Source organism: Globicephala melas, chromosome 5 (assembly GCF_963455315.2).
Source record: "Globicephala melas chromosome 5, mGloMel1.2, whole genome shotgun sequence".
NCBI classification, from domain to species: domain Eukaryota; kingdom Metazoa; phylum Chordata; class Mammalia; order Artiodactyla; family Delphinidae; genus Globicephala; species Globicephala melas.
In genome coordinates this window covers 93284916-93307142 of record NC_083318.1, presented here as the reverse complement: position 1 = coordinate 93307142, position 22227 = coordinate 93284916, and the positions used below count along the sequence as shown (strand labels likewise).

The following is a 22227-nucleotide window of genomic DNA, read 5'->3' as shown; positions in this document are numbered from 1 at the left end:
AAACTACAATGAGGTATCACCTCACACCAGTCAGAATGGCCATCATCAAAAAATAAATCCTGGAGAGGGTGTGGAGAAAAGGGAACCCTCTTGCAGTGTTGGTGGGAAAGTAAATTGTTACAGTTACTATGGAGAACAGTATGGAGGTTTCTTAAAAAATTAAAAATAGAACTACCATATGAGCCAGCAATCCCACTACTGGGCATATACCCTAAGAAAACCATATTCAGAAAGAGTCATGTACTACAGTGTTCATTGCAGCTCTATTTACAATAGCCAGGACATGGAAGCCACCTAAGTGTCCATTGACACATGAATGGATAAAGAAGATGTGGCACATATATACAGTGGAATATTAGCCATGAAAAGAAACACAATTGAGTTATTTGTAGTGAGGTGGATGGACCTAGAATCTGTCATACAGAGTGAAGTAAGCCAGAAAGAGAAAAACAAATACCGTATGCTAACCCATACATATGGTATCTTAAAAAAAAAAAAATGGTTCTAATGAACGTAGGAGCATGCGAGGAATAAAGACACAGTTGTAGAGAATCGACTTGAGGACACGGGGGGGGGGAAGGTAAGCTCGGACAAAGTGAGAGAGTATCACTGACGTATATACACTACCAAAGGTAAAATAGATAGCTAGTGGGAAGTAGCTGCATGGCACAGGGAGATCAGCTCGGTGCTTTGTGACCACCTAGAGGGTTAGGAGAGGGAGGGTGGGAGGGAGATGCAAGAGGGAGAGGATTTGGGGATATATGTATATGTATAGCTGATTCACTTTGTTATACAGCAGAAACTAACAACACTGTAAAGCAATTATACTCCAGTAAAGATGTTAAAAAAAGTTGAGCAGGAGCAGGGACTGTAGTTTTTAAACATAAAACTGGCCAGGATCCCAGAAAGAGAACCATCCTAAGATTCTTTCGAGGACTGGGATCCCGTAGCTCAAAAACAGAGACATTGTAGAAGAAAATTGAGTATTCATCAAAGAGGATGATGCCTTTATGAAAACACTCTGAGTAAATTTGGAGGGCTGGACCAAAAGGAGGGAGCTCAAATCCAAGAGCACACTTACTTAGCTGAAAGGAAGAAGATGACTCATGGAAGTGTTGCAGGAAGGGGGACCCCTTCCAGGGCATGAGAGCAGTCCCTTGTCTAACACTCAGAAATGAATTGTTTGAGGAGACACACATGCTGACAAAGCAAGAGACTATGGGGAAGGGGTGCCTGGGTGGTGAGCAGCAGGGGAAGGGAACCCAGGAGAACTCTGCCACGTGGCTCACAGTCTTGGGTTTTATGGGAATGGGGTTAGTTTCTGGGTTGTCTCTGGCTAATCACTCTGACTCAGGGTCCTTCTTGGTGGCATGCGCATCACTCAACAAAGATGGATTACAGTGTGAAGGATTCTGGGAGGTTGATAGGACATATGGACTGGATTCTCCTCTCTCCTTTTGACCTTTCCTGGATTCTTCCGGTTGGTGGTAGCTTGTTAGTTTTGCATTCCTTACCAGGACCTCCTGTTTAAAATAACTCATGCAAGTGGTTACTATGATGCCTGGCCAGGGCGGGTGGTTTCAGTCAGTGGTTCCCTAACAGAAGCAGAGATTACAGGGGCTCAAGTGGGTACTACACACGGTTCCAAGGATTGTTAGTTCCTCAGGAGTTCAGTTGCGTTGAACCCCATCTCTGACACCATATAATGTCAACCTGAAACAGCGGTTCTTATTAAGCAAAGATGAGTTTATTTGGGAATAGCAGAAGAATTGCAATTTGGCGCCGGAGAAGTATGGTGAACCATAAGCAAGTCCGAGGAGACAAAGTGGAGGTTAGCTTTTATTAGAATCTGGGAGGAAATTGGGGAGTGTTGTTTTGAACAGAAGTCCATTGGAGGAGAATGAGAGTTTGGGCTTGTGGTGGTTTGACATTGGTTTCAAGTTGTTGGCAGTTTGCTGTTACTGAGGAATGTGGAAATCTTTCTGCTGGCTGTGTAAGTTGATAGGAGGGGTGAGAGCTCTTCCTTCATGATTTTCCGACTCCATTTTATTTTATTTCATTTATTTTTTTTTAATAAATTTATTTATTATATTTGGCTGTGTTGGGTCTTTGTTGCTGCACACGGGCTTTCTCTAGTTGCGGCGAGCGGGGGCTACTCTTCATTGCAGTGTGCGGGCCTCTCATCGTCGTGGCTTCTCTTGTTGCAGAGCATGGGCTGTAGGCGTGTGGGCTTCAGTAGTTGTGACTTGCAGGCTCTAGAGGGCAGGCTCAGTAGTTGTGGCGCATGGGCTTAGTTGCTCCACGGCATGCGGGATCTTCCCGGACCAGGGCTCGAACCCATGTCCCCTGCATTGGCAGGCGGATTCTTAACCACTGCGCCACCAGGGAAGTTCCCCGAAACCATTTTAAATTAGGGTTCCATTATCCAGTTAAACAAGTCTGAGAAAAAAGATTCTTCTAAAAGAAATGGAGAACTGTCGTTTGAATAGAGCCTGTTTGAATGTTTGTTAGTCTGACCTTTGATCATGTATTTCTATGTGATGGAATTCTCAATTTATATTTTTATTTATTTTTAATTTTTTTATCTTTATTGGAGTATAATTGCTTTACAATGTTGTGTTAGTTTCTGCTGTACTCAATTTTTAATAATGTTTCTAATTGAAAAAACTGTTAGACCTTTTTTCTAAGTAGCTACTTCTTTTTTTCTTAAGTAGCTACTTTCTTTTTTTTTCTTTTTTTTCTTTTTTTTTTGTGGTACGCAGGCCTCTCACTGTTGTGGCCTCTCCCATTGCGGAGCACAGGCTTCGGACACGCAGGCTCAGCGGCCATGGCTCACGGGCCCAGCTATTCCGTGGCACGTGGGATCCTCCTGGACCGGGGCACGAACCCATGTCCCCAGCATCGGCAGGCGGACTCTCAACCACTGCGCCACCAGGGAAGCCCAAGTAGCTACTTTCTTACTGCTTTTTGAAAGCAATATGAAGCCAAATTATTTCTGATTGTCACTTATAGTTAACAAAATGCTGAAAGAGATGTTGGAAAGGAGATTAAAATTTTTTCCCAAGATACTCAGTGTGATATTCTCCCTATTTCTTATCCCTGAAGTTGTATGGTTCTGAACAGCTGTCCTGAGGAAGCAGCTCTCATACATGGTATGTTATTAAGTGTCAGGATTCAAAGGAGTGCAGAACTGCTTTGTAGAATTTGATATTTTTCACACAAACATGTCAGAAACTTCTTTGAGGATGGAGTCAGAAAAGGTTAAAAGCATGAACAAAAGAGTTTTGATTGTATGTTCTTGTGTCAGTGTGCCAGTGGAACAAATTTGGAAAACGGAATGTCTAGAGGAAAATGTTAGCTGGGTACAGATCGTCCCTGCCCCACCATACTGCACACCTCTCTAGTGGACCAGAATATTCATGTTTCTTATCAGATTGTGTTGGGTCAGCGTTGTTAAATTTCCATTATCTGGGGACTTCCATGGTGGTCCAGTGGTTGAGACTCTGAGCTTCCACTGCAGGGCGCTTGGGTTCGATCCCTGGTCAGTGAACTAAGATCCCGCATGCCGCACGGTGTGGCCAAAAAAAAAAAAAAAAAAAAAAAAATTCCATCATCCAATGCCCTTTTAAAAATTTAAAAATCAAATATCAAAAGTAGTTTTACCTTTCTTGCCAGGCACACTGCAATTGAGACTAGAAATTGCTACTCATTAGTCACATTCCATTCTTGTGTTCTTGAAAATATACCATGATCTTTGGATGAGAATTTGGAGAATACCCTAAGTTTAACCAGGCAAAGGCAAGTCATTGAGGACTTTTAAGCAGGAAAGTGATTTAGGGAATCTAAATTTCTGGTGGCTTTTAAGATCTTTGTCCGTTGTGCCTCGTGGTTTGACTCTTATGTGTCTAGATGCAGATTTCTGTATATTTATCCTGCCTGGGATTTGTTGTGCTCTCCAAATTCCACATTTATGTCTTTTATTCAATGGAGAATACTCAGTTATTATCCCTCTAAGAACTGTTTTACTACATCCTCTTGTCTTTTCTCCTGAACTCTAAGTATGTGTGTTACACCTTCTTCTATCCTTTTTGTCTCTTAGTCCTTCTAGTGTTTTGCGGGGAAAAATGAGAGGAGTGGATTTCTCTCTCAATGATATATTCCAGGTAATTTAAAAGATTTTTTTCCTATAAGTCAGATTTTTTTTCAGTGGACTTATTTTTTTTAACATTGAGTTTAAATTTTTAATTTTATTTTGTTTTAGTTTTTTGGCTGTGCCTCGTGGCTTGCAGGATCTTAGTTCCCCGACCAGAGATTGAACCCGGGCCCCCAGCAGTGGAAGCGCTGAGTCCTAACCACTGGACCACCAGGTAATTCCCAAATTTTTTATTTTAGATGGTCTATTTAGATGGTCTACTTTTTCAAACTTGCCAGGATCTTTTTTGATAACATTTTGTTCCTTGCTTTGATATCTTTTGTTAAGCTTCTTAACCCGTATACTTATTTTATATTCTGCTTCTAAATTCCATCAAGTCCTTGGGTGTCTGATTTTACTGTTTGTTTTTCTGACTCACCCTCTTGACGGTTTCTGTGGTGTTTTGTAATTTTGGATTGTGAACTTTTGTTCCTCTGGAAATCCGGAAGGCCTGGGTTGATGTTGTGCCCTCCAGAGAGGATGTGTGTTTGTTAATTTCTCAGCTTGTGGTTTCGTAGAACACTCAGGTAGTATAAATTGAAGCCTCAATTTATATTGTTTGAGGGCGAGCCTGTGGTTACAAATTCCCAGAGATAAGCCCTGCTCCCTGATGAGACATTTCAACTCTTCATCTTGTAGGTACCCAAGGCTTTGTCCCTTTATCCTCCACCTCTCAAGGCAATTGTCACAGAACCAAAGGTTCAAGCTTACTAGGACTAGCAGATGTCCTCAGAACCACCATGGCATCAATGCCTCCTTACCTCCCAAGTTTCCTCTCTATTTCCTATTCTCCTTTACTCCCTTTATTCTCTCTGATTTTACTTCCTCACTTGCAAGCTCAGCTAAGCATTATGCATCTAGGAAGATATTTCTTTATCGTGCCTAGCTTTGTAGTGGGAATGTTTTTTCAAGATATCTATCCCTCCAAAATGTCCAGAAATGAAAGAGCTGTATGAGCAATTTTTATTTTTTAAAGTTCACTCTGTGTCTGGTATGAAGAGTGAGTTGGACGGGGCCGATAATGGAAAAGTGAAAAACAGGTTAACATTATAATAGAACAGATAAGAAATACAGAGGGATCGCAGGTGTGTATACAACCTAAATGTCCATTGACACATGAATGGATAAAGAAAATGTGATATGTACCTAACAATGGAATATTATCCAGCCTTCAAAAAGAAGGAAATCCTGCCATATGTGACAACATGGATACGCCTTGAAGACATTATGCTAAGTGAAATAAGCCAATCACAGAGGAAAAAATACTGCATGATTCCACTTAAGTGAGTTGATGGGGTTTAGGACATGTGACCCCAAAATACCACACCTTGACATATTGAATATTTTAAGCTAAAGGAGTTTGAAAAAATGTCAGAAGCAGGAAGACCACTCTGCCCACCTCCCGTCCTTGCCCTTCTTCCCTGAAACATGTCATAAAATGCTCATGTGCGAAGTTTCCCCCACTTTACTACAATTCCCTCACCCTCCTGAACCTCTCACATTCCTCCACCGTGATACACTCTTCGTCAAATCCAGCATAAAATACTCAGGTCTAACTGTTTCTTTGGATCTTCATTTTCGTATGAAGGCTCCTATATCATGTACAACTACATTGAATAAATTTGTATACTTTCCCCCTCTTAATCCATCTTTGTCAGTCTAATTTTCAGACCCAGCCAGTGACCTTAAAAGGGCCAAGAAAAGATTTTTCCTCCATTGTAAGGTATCTAAAATAGTCAGAGTCGTAGAATCCAGGGGCTAGGAAGAAGGGGAAATGGGAAGTTGCTAGCCAAGGGGTATAAAGTTTCAGTTCTGCAAGAGGAATAGGTTTTAGAGACCTGTTGTACAACACTGTGCTCACAGTTAACAATTATACACTTAAATTTTTCAAGAGGATAGAGCTCATATTAAGTGTTCTTATCACATAAAAAAGCAAAAAAAAAAAAGAATTGTTTTAATAAAAAAGAAGAAAGCTTGGCTTATGGCAATCGTATAGAAGATGGAGAGAGCTGACTTTTTTAAAATGCTCTATCTTTTAAAGTACACAAGTAACATAGTATTATAAAAATAAGCCAGACAGAGAATTCCCTGACAGTCCAGTGGTTAGGACTCCATGCTTCCACTGCTAGGGGCCCGGGTTCAATCCCTGGTCGGGGAATTAAGATCCTGCAAACTGTGCAGCATGGCCACAAAAAAAATATATTAAAAAAATAACAATAAATGAACCAGACAGTCAACAGCGTAATCCATTGCTTCTCCTCCCTACTCAGAGATAGCCCTCTCCCCTAGAGATAACTTCTGTCTATATTCATTAAGACTTTTTATGTATTTATGTTTTATGTAGATAAGATTTTTATTCAGGTATGGTGAGGCCAACAGATCAGGATTGCCATTGAAAAGGTAGCTGATTACTCACAGTTCCCAAAAGGAGGGAGGTGCACCACAGCCACTATGCAGGGCCACAGGAGAGAACACTGAGGTTGGCTGGTCGCAGGCAGAGAGAGATGGGGAAGCTGTGTGCAGGAGCGTTTTTGTGGTTTTTGAGGGGAAGAATGTCTGCTGACACAGGGTAATGGGCTAAACAGGTCTAAAATCGGCTAGTTTGAATAATTTCATTGGCTCCATCACATAGGAGCTGCCCCTAGTTGTCTGGTACTGGCCTTGGCTGGGTAGGGCTGTGGGAATAGTGGCCCTGAGTGTAACAGCCGATAAAGGAGGCAGTTGCGGATGTGGGTCTGGGCTGGGTGGTTTGCACGTGAAAATCGCACCCACAGCCCTTTGCTGTCTCTAGGAATCAGCTAACCCTGGGAGGGGTGGGCCCTCTCTGGTCAGCAAAGCCCCAAGATGCCAAAGTATCAACACAGAAACTAGAAAACATTTCATTGTACAAAATAATTTTTTTCTTCCAAATTGAGGTTATATTTTATATATTTCAGCAGGTTGCCTTTTTCACATAGCACAAAATATGAACATCTCTTTATGACAGAGGATATTGATCTAATTTTTTTAAATGGCTACATAGTATTCTCCTGTATGTACAATAACTTATTTCACCATTCTACAATTTTTGAACTTTTGTTTCCAGTTTTTCATGATCATGAACAATATGGTAGTGAAAATCCTTACCGCTTTTTTTTTTTTTTTTTTTGCGGTACATGGGCCTCTCACTGTTGTGGCCTCTCCCGTTGCGGAGCACAGGCTCCGGACGTGCAGGCTCAGCGGCCGTGGCTCACGGGCCTAGCCGCTCCGCGGCATGTGGGATCTTCCCGGACCGGGGCACGAACCCGTGTCCCCTGCATCGGCAGGCGGACTCTCAACCACTGCGGCACCAGGGAAGCCCCTTACCGCTTTTTGTATGGTTTTATAGTTTTATAAAATACTTAAAAGTGAGATTTCTGGACCAAAGGGTTTACGTGTTACACATTTGTAATTTAATAAATTAAATACATAATTTAATAAATCTCAGTTAAAGTTTAATCTAGTTTAATTCCAAAAAAGTAAAACAATTTACATTCCACCAGTAGTGTAATGGAACGGGCTGTTTTTCTCATACTCTCAATAATATAGGATTTTATCAGTCTTTTAACTTTTAGTCAATTTGGGGAAGATATCAGTATCTTAGCTGTTAACCACTAACAAAAAGTGAGCCTATGTGAAAATACCAGACATAAGAGAATTCAAGGCAAAAAGGATTTAAAAGAGCAGAGTGATATTTTATTTTGATAGGTCACCTTCTACCAAGAAAATAGCCATAAACCTTAATGTATTATATAATTTCCAATGTCAGTGTCATATGGTTCAATCTAATATTTAATTGCATAGCTTCAAAATGTGTAATGCAAAGATTCAGAAACACAAAGATAAATTGCTAAACCTGTACTTATCATAGAAATCTTTAAAACATTTCTTTCAAAGATGAGCAGATCAGGAAGAATAAATAAGGATAAAGAGGATTTGAACAACATAATTAACAAGCTTGACCTACTAAATACACATAAGTAAACAGAGTATAAATTTTTTTGCAAATTCCCATGGAATATTTAGTACCTCCCGGCACACACATAAGCATCTTAGATTTATTGAAAAAGTAAATTTTCTGGGAATAGTGATTACTATTTTAATATAGTAATAGTTTAGGTTGTAACCTAAGGAAAAAGTGCCCATAGTAGGAAAAAGCAAGAAAAGGCAAAATGTTTCAATCAAGTTTTGCAAACAGAGAAAAGACAGCCACAAGGAAGAATGCCTTGGCCCCTGCGTGGCTCCAGCTGGGACCCCTTGGGCTCTGGAGCCATCTCTGGAGCCCCCAGGCCCATCTGTCTTGTCAGCACTCTTCTGTTTCTAGGTTAAGGAGCTCAGCCTTCTCAGATGTGGCTTGAGAAACATAGCCTTCTAATCCAGGAGAGTAAGAAGACTTAGGATTGGGGAGGGGGCAGGAGTGAGCGGTAGAGAAACAGTCTTCAGGGGTTGGGCCTGGGTGTGAGGGACATACCCCAACTGAGCAACCTGCCTCTTCAAATCCTCCTCGCAGGCCTGATCTGACTGAGGTCAGAGCTGCCTGCTGCTGGAAAGCAGGGAGCCCCGAATGCTTGGCCAGGGCTGTGGATATCCTCACTGGCTTTCTCGGGGAAGGTATGCCAGACTAGACCGGCACCTAATTTATCGGACTCTAGATCTGGAAGAAATCAGATCAGCCCGGCATCCCTCGGCCAACTCTGAAGACAAGGTGGGGATCACACCTGTGTGTTAAAGAGGTTTCTGCTTCGTTGTGGTTCGTAGTAAACACATACCAAAGAAGGTAAGAGCTTTCTTTCTAGCCTGAAGTACAGAAATAGCTGAGACCATGAGGGCAACAAACTTATGTTTCACCCGGGAAATAGATACAGGTTTGGCCTGGGGACAGAGTAAGAGACGGCCCCTTTGTTATCTCATCCATTTACCAAGGGAGGGTCTTTGCTGTGTGTGTTTCGAGGTCTTCGAGTCCTGGATGATCAATCTTGCATTTCTTGGGTTCACTTACTGGGCAGATAAACAATTACCTACATTAAAAAAAAAAAAGATAATGTCAGATATGGATGATACTAAGTCAAATCCTAGAAGGACAAGGACTCTCACCCATGCAGTGTAAATGTGCCAGTTACCAGAGAAGATGGCTCAGCTGGGGAATCACCAGCTAGAGAAGCAGTTAGTCATTACCAAAAGGCGCTGAGGACATATCAAGCTCATGTTTCATTTTTTTTTTAATAGGAGATAGTCTTTTTTAAAAAATTTATTTATTCTTGGCTGTGTTGGGTCTTCGTTTCTGTGCGAGGGCTTTCTCTAGTTGTAGCGAGCGGGGGCCACTCTTCATCGCGGTGCACGGGCCTCTCACTGTCGCGGCCTCTCTTGTTGCGGAGCACAAGCTCCAGATGCGCAGGCTCAGTAGTTGTGGCTCACGGGCCTAGTTGCTCCGCGGCATGTGGGATCCTCCCAGACCAGGGCTCGAACCCGTGTCCCCTGCATTGGCAGGCAGATTCTCAACCACTGCGCCACCAGGGAAGCCCCCATTTTTCATTTTTGATCTTATGCAGTTTTTACTTTTTCAGGTTTTGCCCTGAGAATTATTTTACTTCTTTCTATTCTGTGCACTTCCAAAACCCAAACACTTTAATATATAGCATGGCTCTATAGGCAAGTTACCAATGATCAAAGCAGGTTGTGAGTCATTGGTGGACTCAATCATTGCTGAATTCCCTTCCATCTCTAAAACTGCAGGTATCTAGGGGGAGTTTGCTTGGTTTGGTCATGATGGCTTCTCACTTTACCCCATACTCAGAGTCTGCTTCCACAACATCCCTTATATCTGGGAACCATTTTGTGGATTAAAAAAAAAAAAAGATATGGTGCTTTTTTCTTTGATTATTTCTTTACTATGTTAAACCAAGATAAGCAAGGTGAGCCTTTCATTTTGATTTGCAAGGGAAAAGATAACAACTCTTTGACAATCCCCAATACAATAACCTTCAAAAATAGAGTAAGGAGGGGCTTCCCTGGTGGCGCAGTGGTTGAGAGTCCGTCTGCCGATGCAGGGGACACGGGTTCGTGCCCCAGTCCGGGAAGATCCCACATGCCGCGGAGCGGCTGGGCCCGTGAGCCATGGCCGCTGAGCCTGCGCGTCCGGAGCCTGTGCTCCGCAACGGGAGAGGCCACAACAGTGAGAGGCCTGCGTACCACAAAAAAAAAAAAAAAAAATAGAGGAAGGAGAATGGGGTAGAAGTAAAGGAGGGGAAAAAATATAGATGTGGAATCCACTTTTGATGTTTAGTTAGTACATCTCACAGTGCTTCCTGAAGAAGAGCTAGAGAAAGATTCATCTATGTTGTGTAAAAATAAATCCAGCATAAAGTTTATTCAATTACTATTTAATGACTCTCCACTCCGTGTCAGGTACTGTGCTAAGTCCTGGAGATAAAATGATGAATTTGCTCACACACAGTCTTTGCTCTCAAGGAAGTCACAGTCTAATAGTAGAGAGATACAAAATTGAAAACTAGAATATGGTATTTCAGTGATGAAAATGTTGACAAAAATTCAATGAACTATCAAGAGGAAAAAAAAGGGAATTTTATTTGAGCCAAACTGAGGATTATAACCCAGGAAGTAGATTCTCAGAAAACTCTGAGAACTGTTCCGCCTCTTAAAAGTGGAAGGCACAGTCATATACATTATGGAGACAAAGGATCGTACATCAAAATGACTAATAGAATGCTTGGCAAGGAATGATAGTCAATTCTAGATTGTCCAGTAGTACTTATGTCAATTTACCCTGTATGTGCATTATGCATACCCATTGTTTTATATTGAATTATAGATATCATCAGTAGTTTCAAGTCATTTAGACATCATTATTCTAGTTGGAGTTTTAAATATACATTGAGAGGCACAAGAGATTATTACTCTTAATCACACAGAGCGCAATCAATATAGCCAACAACAATAGCAAAGTCAGAAGCAAAGATTTAAGCCATGAATCCCCAGGGCTTAAACATTTACCCAGAGTTTCATTTAGACTAGAAAGGGGATTGTTCAATGCAGAAATCTGATTTTATATGTGACTCATTAGATAGCTATATTAGCGGGCTAATCTGGTATGAAAGCACAACATTCAGTTTGGATTACAGAACCAGTTTTCCATTGCAAAGCAGTTTTAAAAATCGAGCCATTTGTTTTTCCAACATCACTTTCCCATTACAGAAACTTCAGAATTGAGTACATTTATCAAATGTAGTAAACAAACATGGAGGTATATGCTGACAGGAAACTTTAGAGGAACATCTGAAAATTCAGTGTCAAGAATTATGGCTGATGCCTTTTATTGACCAAGGAATTTGATGACAGATCCAACAATCAGTTAAATTGCCTCCAGTAACTATACTTTGTGACAACTTACTACAGAATTTTCCTTCCGTCTTCAACACTGGGGCAAAAGGATAGCTAGAAGTAAAACGAATAACTTTAAATTTTGATAGAGAGATAGATATTTGGTAAATACTACAGTTGAACTAGTAGGATGGGTCTAACAGGCCTGGTCCAGACTCTTGTACTGTTGTTTTCTTCTTCTGTCCTAGCTTGGTGATACTTGAATTAGTTAGTTGAAGTCAGGTGTGAGAAACAGGGCCCAAAGTCCATTTAGGTGGAGGGGCCTTTTTATTTTATTTATTTATTTGTTTATTTTTAAATTTTGTTTTACACCACCACCACCACCACCACCACCCCGCGGCTTTCCCCCTTGGTGTCCATACATTTGTTCTCTACATCTGTGTCTCAGTTTCTGCCCTGCAAACCGGTTCATCTGTACCATTTTTTTAGGCTCCACATATATGCATTAATATACAATATTTGTTTTTCTCTTTCTGACTTACTTCACCTGTATGACAGTCTCTAGATCCATGCATGTCTCAAAAAATGACCCAATTTAGTTCCTTTTTATGGCTGAGTAATAGTCCACTGTATATACCCATCTGTCGTATATGTCATATATTGTATATGTCCATCTGTCGATGGGCATTTACTTGCTTCCATGACCTAGCTATTGTAAATAGTGCTGCAATGAACACTGGGGTACATGTGTCTTTTTGAATTATGGTTTCTCAGGGTATATGCCCAGTAGCGGGATTGCTGGGTCATATGGTAATACTATTTTTAGTGTTTTAAGGAATCACCATACTGTTCTCCATAGTGGCTTTATCAATCTACATTCCCACCACCAGTGCGAGAGGGTTCCCTTTTCTCCATACCCTCTCCAGCATTTGTTGTTTGTAGATTTTCTGATGATGCCCATTCTAACTGGTGTGAGGTGATACCCCATTGTAGTTTTGATTTGCATTTCTCTAATAATTAGTCATGTTGAGCAGCTTTTCATGTGCTTCTTGGCCACCTGTATATCTTCTTTGGAGAAATGTCTATTTAGATCTTCTACCTATTTTTGGATTTGGCTGTTTGTTTTTTCAATATTGAGCTGCATGAGATTAATCCTTTTGGAGATTAATCCTTTGTCCGTTGATTTGTTTGCAAATACTTTCTCCATTCTGAGGGTTGTCTTTTCATCTTGCTTATGGTTTCTTTTGCTGTGCAAAAGCTTTGAAGCTTCATTAGGTCCCATTTGTTTATTTTTGTTTTTATCTCCATTACTCTAGGAGGTGGATCAAAGAAGATCTTACTGTGATTTATGTCAAAGAGTGTTCTTCCTATGTTTTCCTCTAAGAGTTTGATAGTGTCTGGTCTTACATTTAGGTCTCTAATCCATTTTGAGTTTATTTTTCTGCATGGTGTTAGGGAGTGTTCTAATTCCATTCTTTTACATGTAGCTGTCCAGTTTTCCCAGCACCACTTATTGAAGAGACTGTCTTTTCCCCATTGTATATCCTTGCCTCCTTTGTCATAGATTAGCTGACCATAGGTGCCTGGGTTTATCTCTGGGCTTTCTATCTTGTTCCATTGATCTATGTTTCTGTTTTTGTGCCAGTGCCATATTGTCTTGATTACTGTAGCTTTGTAATATAGTCTGAAATCAGGGAGTCTGATTCCTCCAGCTCTGCTTTTTTCCCTCAAGACTGCTTTGGCTATTCAGAGTCTTTTGTGTCTCCATAGAAATATTAAGATTTTTTGTTCTAGTTCTATAAAAAAGGCCATTGGTAATTTGATAGGGATTGCATTGAATCTGTAGATTGCTTTGGGTAGAATAGCCATTTTCACAATATTGGTTCTTCCAGTCCAGGAACATGGTATATCTCTCCATCTGTTTGTATCATCTTTAATTTCTTTCATCAGTGTCTTATAGTTTTCTGCATACAGGTCTTTTGTCTCCCTAGGTAGGTTTATTCCTAGGTATTTTGTTCTTTTTGTTGCAATGGTAAATGGGAGAGTTTCCTTAATTTCTCTTTCAGATATTTCATCATTACTGTATAGGAATGCCAGAGATTTCTGTGCATTAATTTTGTATCCTGCAACTTTACCACATTCATTGAGTAGCTCTAGTAGCTTTCTGGTGGCATCTTTAGGATTCTCTATGTATAGTATCATGTCATCTGCAAACAGTGACAGTTTTCCTTCTTCTTTTCCAATTTGTATTCCTTTTATTTCTTTTTCTTCTCTGATTGCCATGGCTAGGACTTCCAAAACTATGTTGAATAATAGTGGTGAGAGTGGACATCCTTGTCTTGTTCCTGATCTTTGAGGAAATGCTTTCAGTTTTTCACCATTGAGAATGATGTTTGCTGTGGGTTTGTCATATATGGCCTTTATTATGTTGAGGTAGGGTCCCTCTATGCCCACTTTCTAGAGAGTTTTTATCATAAATAGGTGTTGAATTTTGTCAGAAGCTTTTTTTGCATCTATTGAGATGATCATATGGTTTTTCTTCTTCAATTTGTTAATATGGTGTATCACATTGATTGATTTGCGTATATTGAAAAATCCTTGCATTCCTGGGATAAATCCCACTCGATCATGTGGTGTGTGATCCTTTTAATGTGTTGTTGGATTCTGTTTGCTAGTATTTTGTTGAGGATTTTTGCATCTATATTCATCAGTGATATTGGTCTGTAATTTTCTTTTTTTGTAGTATCTTTGTCTGGTTTTGGTATCAGGGTGATGGTGGCCTTATAGAGTGAGTTTGGGAGTGTTCCTTCCTCTGCAATTTTTTGAAAGAGTTTGAGAAGGATGGGTGTTAGCTCTTCTCTAGATATTTGATAGAATTCCCCTGTGAAGCCATCTGGTCCTGGTCTTCTGTTTGTTGGAAGATTTTTAATCACAGTTTCAATTTCATTACTTGTGATTGGTCTGTTCATATTTTCTATTTCTTCCTGGTTCAGGTTGGAAGGTTATACCTTTCTGAGAATTTGCCCATTTCTCCCAGGTTGTCCATTTTATTGGCATAGAGTTGCTTGTACTAGTCTCTTAGGATGCTTTGTATTTCTGTGGTGTCTTTTGTAACTTCCCCTTTTCCATTTTTAATTATATTGATTTGAGTCCTCTCCCTCTTTTTCTTCATGAGTCTGGCTCATGGTTTATCAATTTTGTTTATCTTCTCAAAGAGCCAGCCTTTAGTTTTATTGATCTTTGCTATTGTTTTCTTTGTTTCTATTTCATTTATTTCTGCTCTGATCTTTGTGATTTCTCTCCTTGTGTTAACTTTGGGTTTTGCTTGTTCTTCTTTCTCTAGTTTCTTTAGGTGTAAGGTTAGATTGTTTATTTGAGATTTTTCTTGTTTCTTGAGGTAGGCTTGTATAGCTATAAACTTCTCTCTTAGAACTGCTTTTGCTGCATCCCATAGGTTTTGGATCATCGTGTTTTCATTGTCATTTGTCTTTAGGTATTTTTTGATTTCCTCTTTGATTTCTTCAGTGATCTCTTGGTTATTAAGTAATGTGTTGTTTAGCCTCCATGTGTTTGTGTTTTTTACATTTTTTTCCCTGTAATTCATTTCTAATCTCATAGTGTTGTGGTCAGAAAAGATGCTTGATATGATTTCAATTTTCTTAAATTTACTGAGGCTTGATTTGTGACCCAAGATATGATCTATCCTGGAGAATATTCCATGCGCCCTTGAGAAGAAAGTGTAATCTGCTGTTTTTGGATGGAATGTCCTATAATTATCAATTAAATCTATCTGGTCTATTGTGTCATTTGATGCTTCTGTTTCCTTATTAATTTTCTGTTTGGATGATCTGTCCATTGGTGTAAGTGAGGTTTTAAAGTCCCCCACTATTATTGTGTTACTGTCGATTTCCTCTTTTATAGCTGTTAGCAGTTGCCTTATGTATTGAGGTGTTCCTGTGTTGGGTGCATATATATTTATAGTTGTTATATCATCTTCTTGGATTGATCCCTTGATCATTATGTAGTGTCCTTCCTTGTCTCTTGTAACGTTCTTTATTTTAAAATCTAATTTATCTGATATGAGTATTGCTACTCCAGCTTTCTTTTGATTTCTATTTGCATGGGGTATCTTTTTCCATTCCCTCACTTTCAGTCTGTATGTGTCTCTAGGTCTGAAGTGGGTCTCTTGTAGACAGCATATATATGGGTCTTGTTTTTGTCTCCATTCAGCAAGCCTGTGTCTTTTGGTTGGAGCATTTAATCCATTAACATTTAAGGTAATTATCGATATGTATGTTCCTATGACCATTTTCTTAATTGTTTTGGGTTTGTTTTTGTAGGTCCTTTTCTTCTCTTGTGTTTCCTACTTAGAGAAGTTCCTTTAGCATTTGTTGTAGAGCTGCTTTGGTGGTGCTGAATTCTCTTAGTTTTTGCTTGTCTGTAAAACTTTTAATTTCGCCATCAAATCTGAATGAGATCCTTGCTGAGTAGAGTAATCTTGGTTGTAGGTTCTTCCCTTTCATCACTTTAAATATGTCATGCCACTCCCTTCTGGCTTGTAGAGTTTCTGCTGAGAAATCAGCTGTTAACCTTATGGGAGTTCCCTTGTATGTTATTTGTCGTTTTTCCTTTGCTGCTTTCAATAATTTTTCTTTGTCTTTAATTTTTGCCAATTTGATTATTATGTGTCTCGGCGTGTTTCTCCTTGCGTTTATCCTGTATGGGACTCTCTGTGCTTCCTGGACTTGTGTGGCTATTTCCTTTCCCATGTTAGGGAAGTTTTTGACTATAATATCTTCAAATATTTTCTCTGGTCCTTTCTCTGTCTCTTCTCCTTCTGGGACCCCTATAATGCAAATGTTGTTGTGTTTACTGTTGTCCCAGAGGTCTCTTATGCTGTCTTCATTTCTTTTCATTCTTTTTTCTTTATTCTGTCACGCAGCAGTGAATTCCACCATTCTGTCTTCCAGGTCACTTATCCGTTCTTCTGCCTCAGTTATTCTGCTATTGATTCCTTCTAGTGTGTTTTTCATTTCAGTGATTGTATTGTTCATGTCTGTTTGTTTGTTCTTTAATTCTTCTAGGTCTTTGTTAAACATTTCTTGCATCTTCTCAGTCTTTGCCTCCATTCTTTTTCCGAGGTCCTGGATCATCTTCACTATCATTATTCTGAATTCTTTTTCTGGAAGGTTGCCTATCTCCATTTCATTTAGTTGTTTTTCTGGGGTTTTATGTTGTTCCTTCATCTGGTACATAGCCCTCTGCCTTTTCATCTTGTCTATCTTTCTGTGAATGTGGTTTTTGTTCCACAGGCTGCAGGATTGTAGTTCTTCTTGCTTCTGCTGTCTGCCCGCTGGTGGATAAGCCTATCTAAGAGGCTTGTGCAAGTTTGGAGGGGTCTTTTTAATAATGAGAGATGTGGGGCACTTCCCTGGCGGTCCAGTGGTTAGCACTCGGCACTTTCACTGCTGGGGCCCAGGTTTGATCCCTGGTCGGAGAACTAAGGTCCCACAAGCCACATGGCAAGTCCCAAAATAAATAAATAAAATAAAGATGTGAATCCATGAATTAATGTCTTTCGGTTTGGCTGTACATGGATCAGTTGATAATACTTGACAAGGTCCTTGCCATCATGGCTGCCAAGAATCTTTTATTTGATGTCCTTTCCAATAAACAAAACCTTTAGGTAGTATTCCATGATCCTTAAGGTTTTCATCTCCTAGAAGCTTGCTGTAAGAGGAGCTAGTTACCAGTGTTTTAAAATGTCTCAATAAGACCCTGTCAATAATGTAATATATTTCTTTTGAACCACCATGGGTGAAAGTTTCCAAAAATATTGTTTTCTCTATAAAAGCATTTTCTCAGATGTCCAAGAGGTAATGAATGTACACGCTGGAGCAATGGCAGTTGTGCGTCAATAGACACTATAAGGTTTTTCTGGTTTGCTTTTTAATCGGGTCGATACCATATTTGTGTTGTGGGGTCAAAATTCCCCTTTTTTGTTCCAGTATCTGCTTCTTTTCTTTGGCTGTGGTTTCCTGAGCCTGTAGAAAGAAATCTTTTATTTCATTAGCAGGGTTAATGGAGAGCAGTGGACATTCTCAAGGCTGGGCAAGATTCGTGTTTCAAGCTGCCTCTTTGGCTGCAGCATCAACAAGCTGATATCTCCTTTCGCTTCCACAGTGTCGGATTTGGAATGTCCTGGTGTTTTAATAATTGCTAACTGTTTAGGCAATTGCATAACAATGAACAACTCTGTAACCTGTTTTCCCTTTTTTTTTTTTTTGGTTGCACTTCGCGGCTTGCAGGATCTTAGTTCCCCGACCAGGGATTGAACCCCAGCCCCTGGCAGTGAAAGTGCTAAGTTCTAACCACTGGCCCGCCAGGGAATTCCCCCATTTTTTAAATAGGTTGTCTTGAAGAGGTTAAAAACCTCATTGTTTCCATAGCATTCCAAAATTGTGTGCCACTCCAAAAGCAAAGCAACTGTCAGTGTAAAATTTTGTTATCTGGTCTTTGGCTAGTTGGCAAGCTTGGGTTAAGGCAGTTAGGTCAGCTTATTTTGCTGACGTTGTTTCTGGTAAATAAGAACTTTCAGTTGTGTCCGCTGTGGATGTTATTGCATATCCAGCTCGGTAATATTCATCCCTTAAGGAGGACCCATCTGTAAATCAAATAGATTAGCCTTATCAATAGGAGCTTCTTGTAAGTCATTCCTGGGAGCAAAAAGATAATCTCTTAACACTGTGCAGTTTGGTTGTTTTCTTCCTGTAGTGCTGGAAGCAAAGTTGCAGGGTTAAGGTTATTACATAGAACCAAGACAGTATTAGGTGCAGAAAGCAACAGTGCCTCTTAAGAAGTTAGTTGGCATACAGAATAGTGCTAAATGTAGTGAGAGTTTAGAAGAGACTCAACTGAGTGTGGGACGTAAATAATTAAAGGAGACCCCATTACTATTTCTTCAGTAGCCTTACATAAGAGAACCCTTGCTGAAAGGGCCCACAAACAATGTAGAAGTCCTTTTGCTACTGAGTCTAATTTAGTTTTGGAGCATAAAAGCAAGTCATTTACAAGTATTTTGGTAAAAGGATCAGAGTAAGACAGTAGCTATCTATAAGTGACAGAAGACTTAAAAGCATGGTTAAAGACCTGATTACAATGCAATTGTCAAGGAAATTGGGCTATTTCTGTGAGGTATGAAATTTTAAGATAATGACTAGAATTATGGACATTTCAAATTTTAGAAACTTCATATAATTTCTAGAACATTTATATTAATAACGTTTACCCATAGAATATAACTTAAGAAGGTTTATCATTACTCATTTGACAATGTTTCCCATGTAATTTAACAGACCAAATAAGCCTGATTATTTCAATATCTCTCTTTGAGATGTTCAGGGGCCCTCTGTAGTATCCCAGAGTTAGCTAGAGGTCAAAAGAACTTCATTTAGAATTCGATGTGAGAAAGTTTGTCAAAGATATCAAAAGGTTTTAAATGTTTGGCCAAGTAGGATCATAAGTCACCGTGAAACAATATTTATTCACTCAACCAAAGTGACAGTAAACGATTTTAAAGGCAAGTGCAGAAAGTTACTGGTAAAGAAACTGCACAATCTGTTATTAAAAGCAAATTAACATTTCAAAGAAAACTTAGAGAAAAAAATCAAATTCTAGTTTTACACGTTTTCACACTTAATATTAAAATTCACTTATTTAATCAAATTCAGTCTAATCTAAGACAGTCTTTTTCTTCTTTTTTTTGGCTGCATTGATTCTTCGTTGCTGCGCGCTGGCTTTCTCTAGTTGAGGTGAGTGGGGCTTACTCTTCGTTGCGGTGTACGGGCTTCTCATTGCGGTGGCTTCTCTTGTTGCAGAGCACGGGCTCTAGGCATGCGGGCTTCAGAAGTTGTGGCATGCGGGCTCAGTAGTTGTGGCGCATGGGCTTAGTTGCTCTGTGGCATGTGGGATCTTCCCGGACCAAGGATCGAACCCGTGTCCCCTGCATTGGCAGGCGGATTCTTAACCACTGCTCCACCAGGGAAGTTCCTCTAAGATACTCTTGACCATGCATAAAACTCTTTTCTCAAGGTTCCCATTTTAGAATAAATTTTTAGAAATATATGCCATTTCAAAGTATAATCTTTCAATAAAGCACAAAATATTTATTAATATTCTCATACATATTTAGTTTCACTGTAATAAGAAGTCAAAAGTAGGTAAACATAGACTCCTTTAGCAATTAATGTTTCAGCATTTTATCTTATTAAAAATGGTCTAGAGGAAAAAAAATGATTTAGACATTCAATGAATTTCCATCATTTAACTTACCAGAGCTCTAAGGTTTCAAGTTGCCAGAAATCTGGAGAAACTATTTTTAGGTAGGCATACCATAAAACATAATTGTTCTTAAATAGTTTAACCAAAACCTTTTATCCCATTTATTTCATTACCTATGAAAATATCATCAGATCATTAATTTTCTTGTTAACAAATTTTATAACCTAGATAAATGAACTTATTGAATTTCAGTAAACCTAGGTACAATAAAAGTATTCTACTTAATGTTGATGACTCTAAAGACATGTCTATATTAATTAAACCATCAGTTTAAGTTTGCTTTTTATTTCAGTAAAGATTAATCCTAGCTCACGTGATCGTTTAAAAATTTGTGTTAGTTTAAGTTACATTTAGAAATATTTGATTTGTAAGCACTTGCTTTTAAGTCAATTAAATAGAGCTCTTTTACAAATTAATTTTGATAACACCATCCAGAGGTAGGGTTATATTGTTTTTATAACATACACACAGACATACATACATCCAGATAGACACAGACAAAGATCTCATAGTTTTCTTGCTTGAGTTTTAGAAAGCTCCCCTCTCCTTTTTTTTCCCCCCTTTCAGTTTTAAGTTCTATTAATTGAGCCAAGGCTGTAGTCTCAGGCGATATGGGCTATGTTTACATTTCAAGACATGTTAAGAGTTATAACTTTAAGCTTTCTCCTAGGAATACTTCTGTTCTCTCAGGGTCAGAATTTTGCGAAGATGTTTTATCAAACTGGCTTTCTCTACAGTTTTGGAAGGTCAAAAGAGTTCTATCCTGGCCATTTAAGAGTTAAGATTAAAGTGCTTGCAAGCATTGGCTTTGTTTCAATTGTACATGAAGCCAGCCGGGGTTCCAGGAGTGGGTGCACATACGGGAGCTGTTCAGCCTTTGAGGCACGGTTTTCCATTATTCATTTGGTACCCTAACTCAGATATGATCCGAACAACTTTCTGAGGTCAGTGTGATGGATCGAATGTGTGCTGCTTCTGAGTCTGGCTTCCCAAGGAGTTACCCTTGGGTCTGTTCGACTCTCTTACATGTCTGAGTCTCTCCCTCCAGCAGTCTAAAACTGCCATGGGTGCCCAGAGCACTAGGTGATCAGCCTTCTAGTGTCCCCTGGGGAGCAGAATTTACTTAATGATTGTACCGGGATCCCCTGTAGGACCACTGCATGGCATGAGGATTGATTCTCAGACACTTCCGCTAGGTTCTCAGTCACCTGAGGACACATGATGGCCGGAAGGAGCGAAGTCCCTTTTCTTCAGAGCTCAGGAGGCTCAGTCTCTCATTTCACCAGCAACAGTTTGTTCAGACCATATCTTTCCAATTTAAGCCAAATTTTAAAAAAAGATGGCCAATCCAGTTCACTTCAAAGTTCCTCCTAGGTGTCTGCCTAGGAATTTCCCCTTAGGTCCCTGCCTAGGAAATAGGAAATATACCAGTATCCCCTTAGGACTCCAAGTCCCAAGAGAAACAGCTTGAATAAAATTCAGGACGTCATTTAAAGCAATGGTGTCTGGATATCAGGAGAACTCACCAAATCACCTGAGGCATCCTAAGAAGTGGATGGGGCTCAAAGGGCCCACGCTAGTACCAAGCACTGGTTTGGGGTAGACTCCAGGTGTCCTCTGGTGGGTGTCTCTGATATCCTGTTGGCTACTCCAAGAAAATGACGAGAAAATTCAGTTAACTATCAAGTTAAGAAGAAAAATAAAGGAAACTTTATTTGAGCCAAACAGGATTGTAACCTAGGAAGCAGCTTCTCAGAAAGCTCTAAGAACTGTTCCACTTGTTAGGAGCCAATGGCACAGTCATATACATTTTGGAGACAAAGAATTGTACATCAAAATGACACACTGGTATTTTACATAAAGTTCATCGAGGATACATAGTCCAGGTAAGCCTGGGCAAAGTGAGCAGCGAGTCGCCATGACCCCCTACAGAACTGGGAAAGAGCACTGTTCTTTTAAGAAACCACATTGCTAGCATAAGAAGAAAGAAAAAAAAATCATCTTTATGCTTCAGCAGGCACCCCCATCTTTGAGGAGGTCTGGTTAATGTGTAATGCAGATGCATATGACACATTAGGGAGGGAAGGAAGAGGCCCAAACAAACACAGAGAGAATTTTGTGTTTAATTTTTCTTGTCCTGACTTGAAATGTAAATTTTATTTCATCAGAGATGTGACTGGGATATTCAGGAGTTCAGAGGAGGGGCATGTTGAACTGGCTTCTTTAAGGAAGGCGAGGCCTGAAGTGAGCCTTAAGGAATGAGTAGTTAGTCAAGTGTGGGCTAGGACATTCCAGGTAAGAGCAAAAACCCAGAAGTCATGGTGGTCAAGAAATAGAGT

At 39.7% G+C, this 22227-nt stretch overlaps 2 protein-coding genes across 4 annotated transcripts in view; both read left to right on the top strand.

Moving 5' to 3' along the window:
- Window positions 1-4367, top strand: part of NAAA (N-acylethanolamine acid amidase) — a 47951-nt gene extending 43584 nt beyond the window's left edge. For 2 of the 3 annotated variants that reach the window (XM_060299490.1, XM_060299489.1), the window contains 2 exons: window positions 4100-4163; window positions 4262-4367. In XM_060299490.1, coding sequence (XP_060155473.1) covers window positions 4100-4163; window positions 4262-4297 — 100 coding nt within the window. In that variant the 3' untranslated portion in view covers window positions 4298-4367. Of the gene's footprint in view, window positions 1-4099; window positions 4164-4261 lie in introns of those variants that run through there. The other variant, XM_060299492.1, reaches the window with a different exon arrangement.
- Window positions 4368-19283: 14916 nt separating this feature from the next.
- PPEF2 (protein phosphatase with EF-hand domain 2) overlaps window positions 19284-22227 on the top strand; it is a 43725-nt gene continuing 40781 nt past the window's right edge. Inside the window, exon 1 of the mRNA XM_060299488.1 lies at window positions 19284-19359. The gene's annotated coding sequence lies outside the window, so the exon portion shown is untranslated. The remainder of the gene's footprint in view (window positions 19360-22227) is intronic.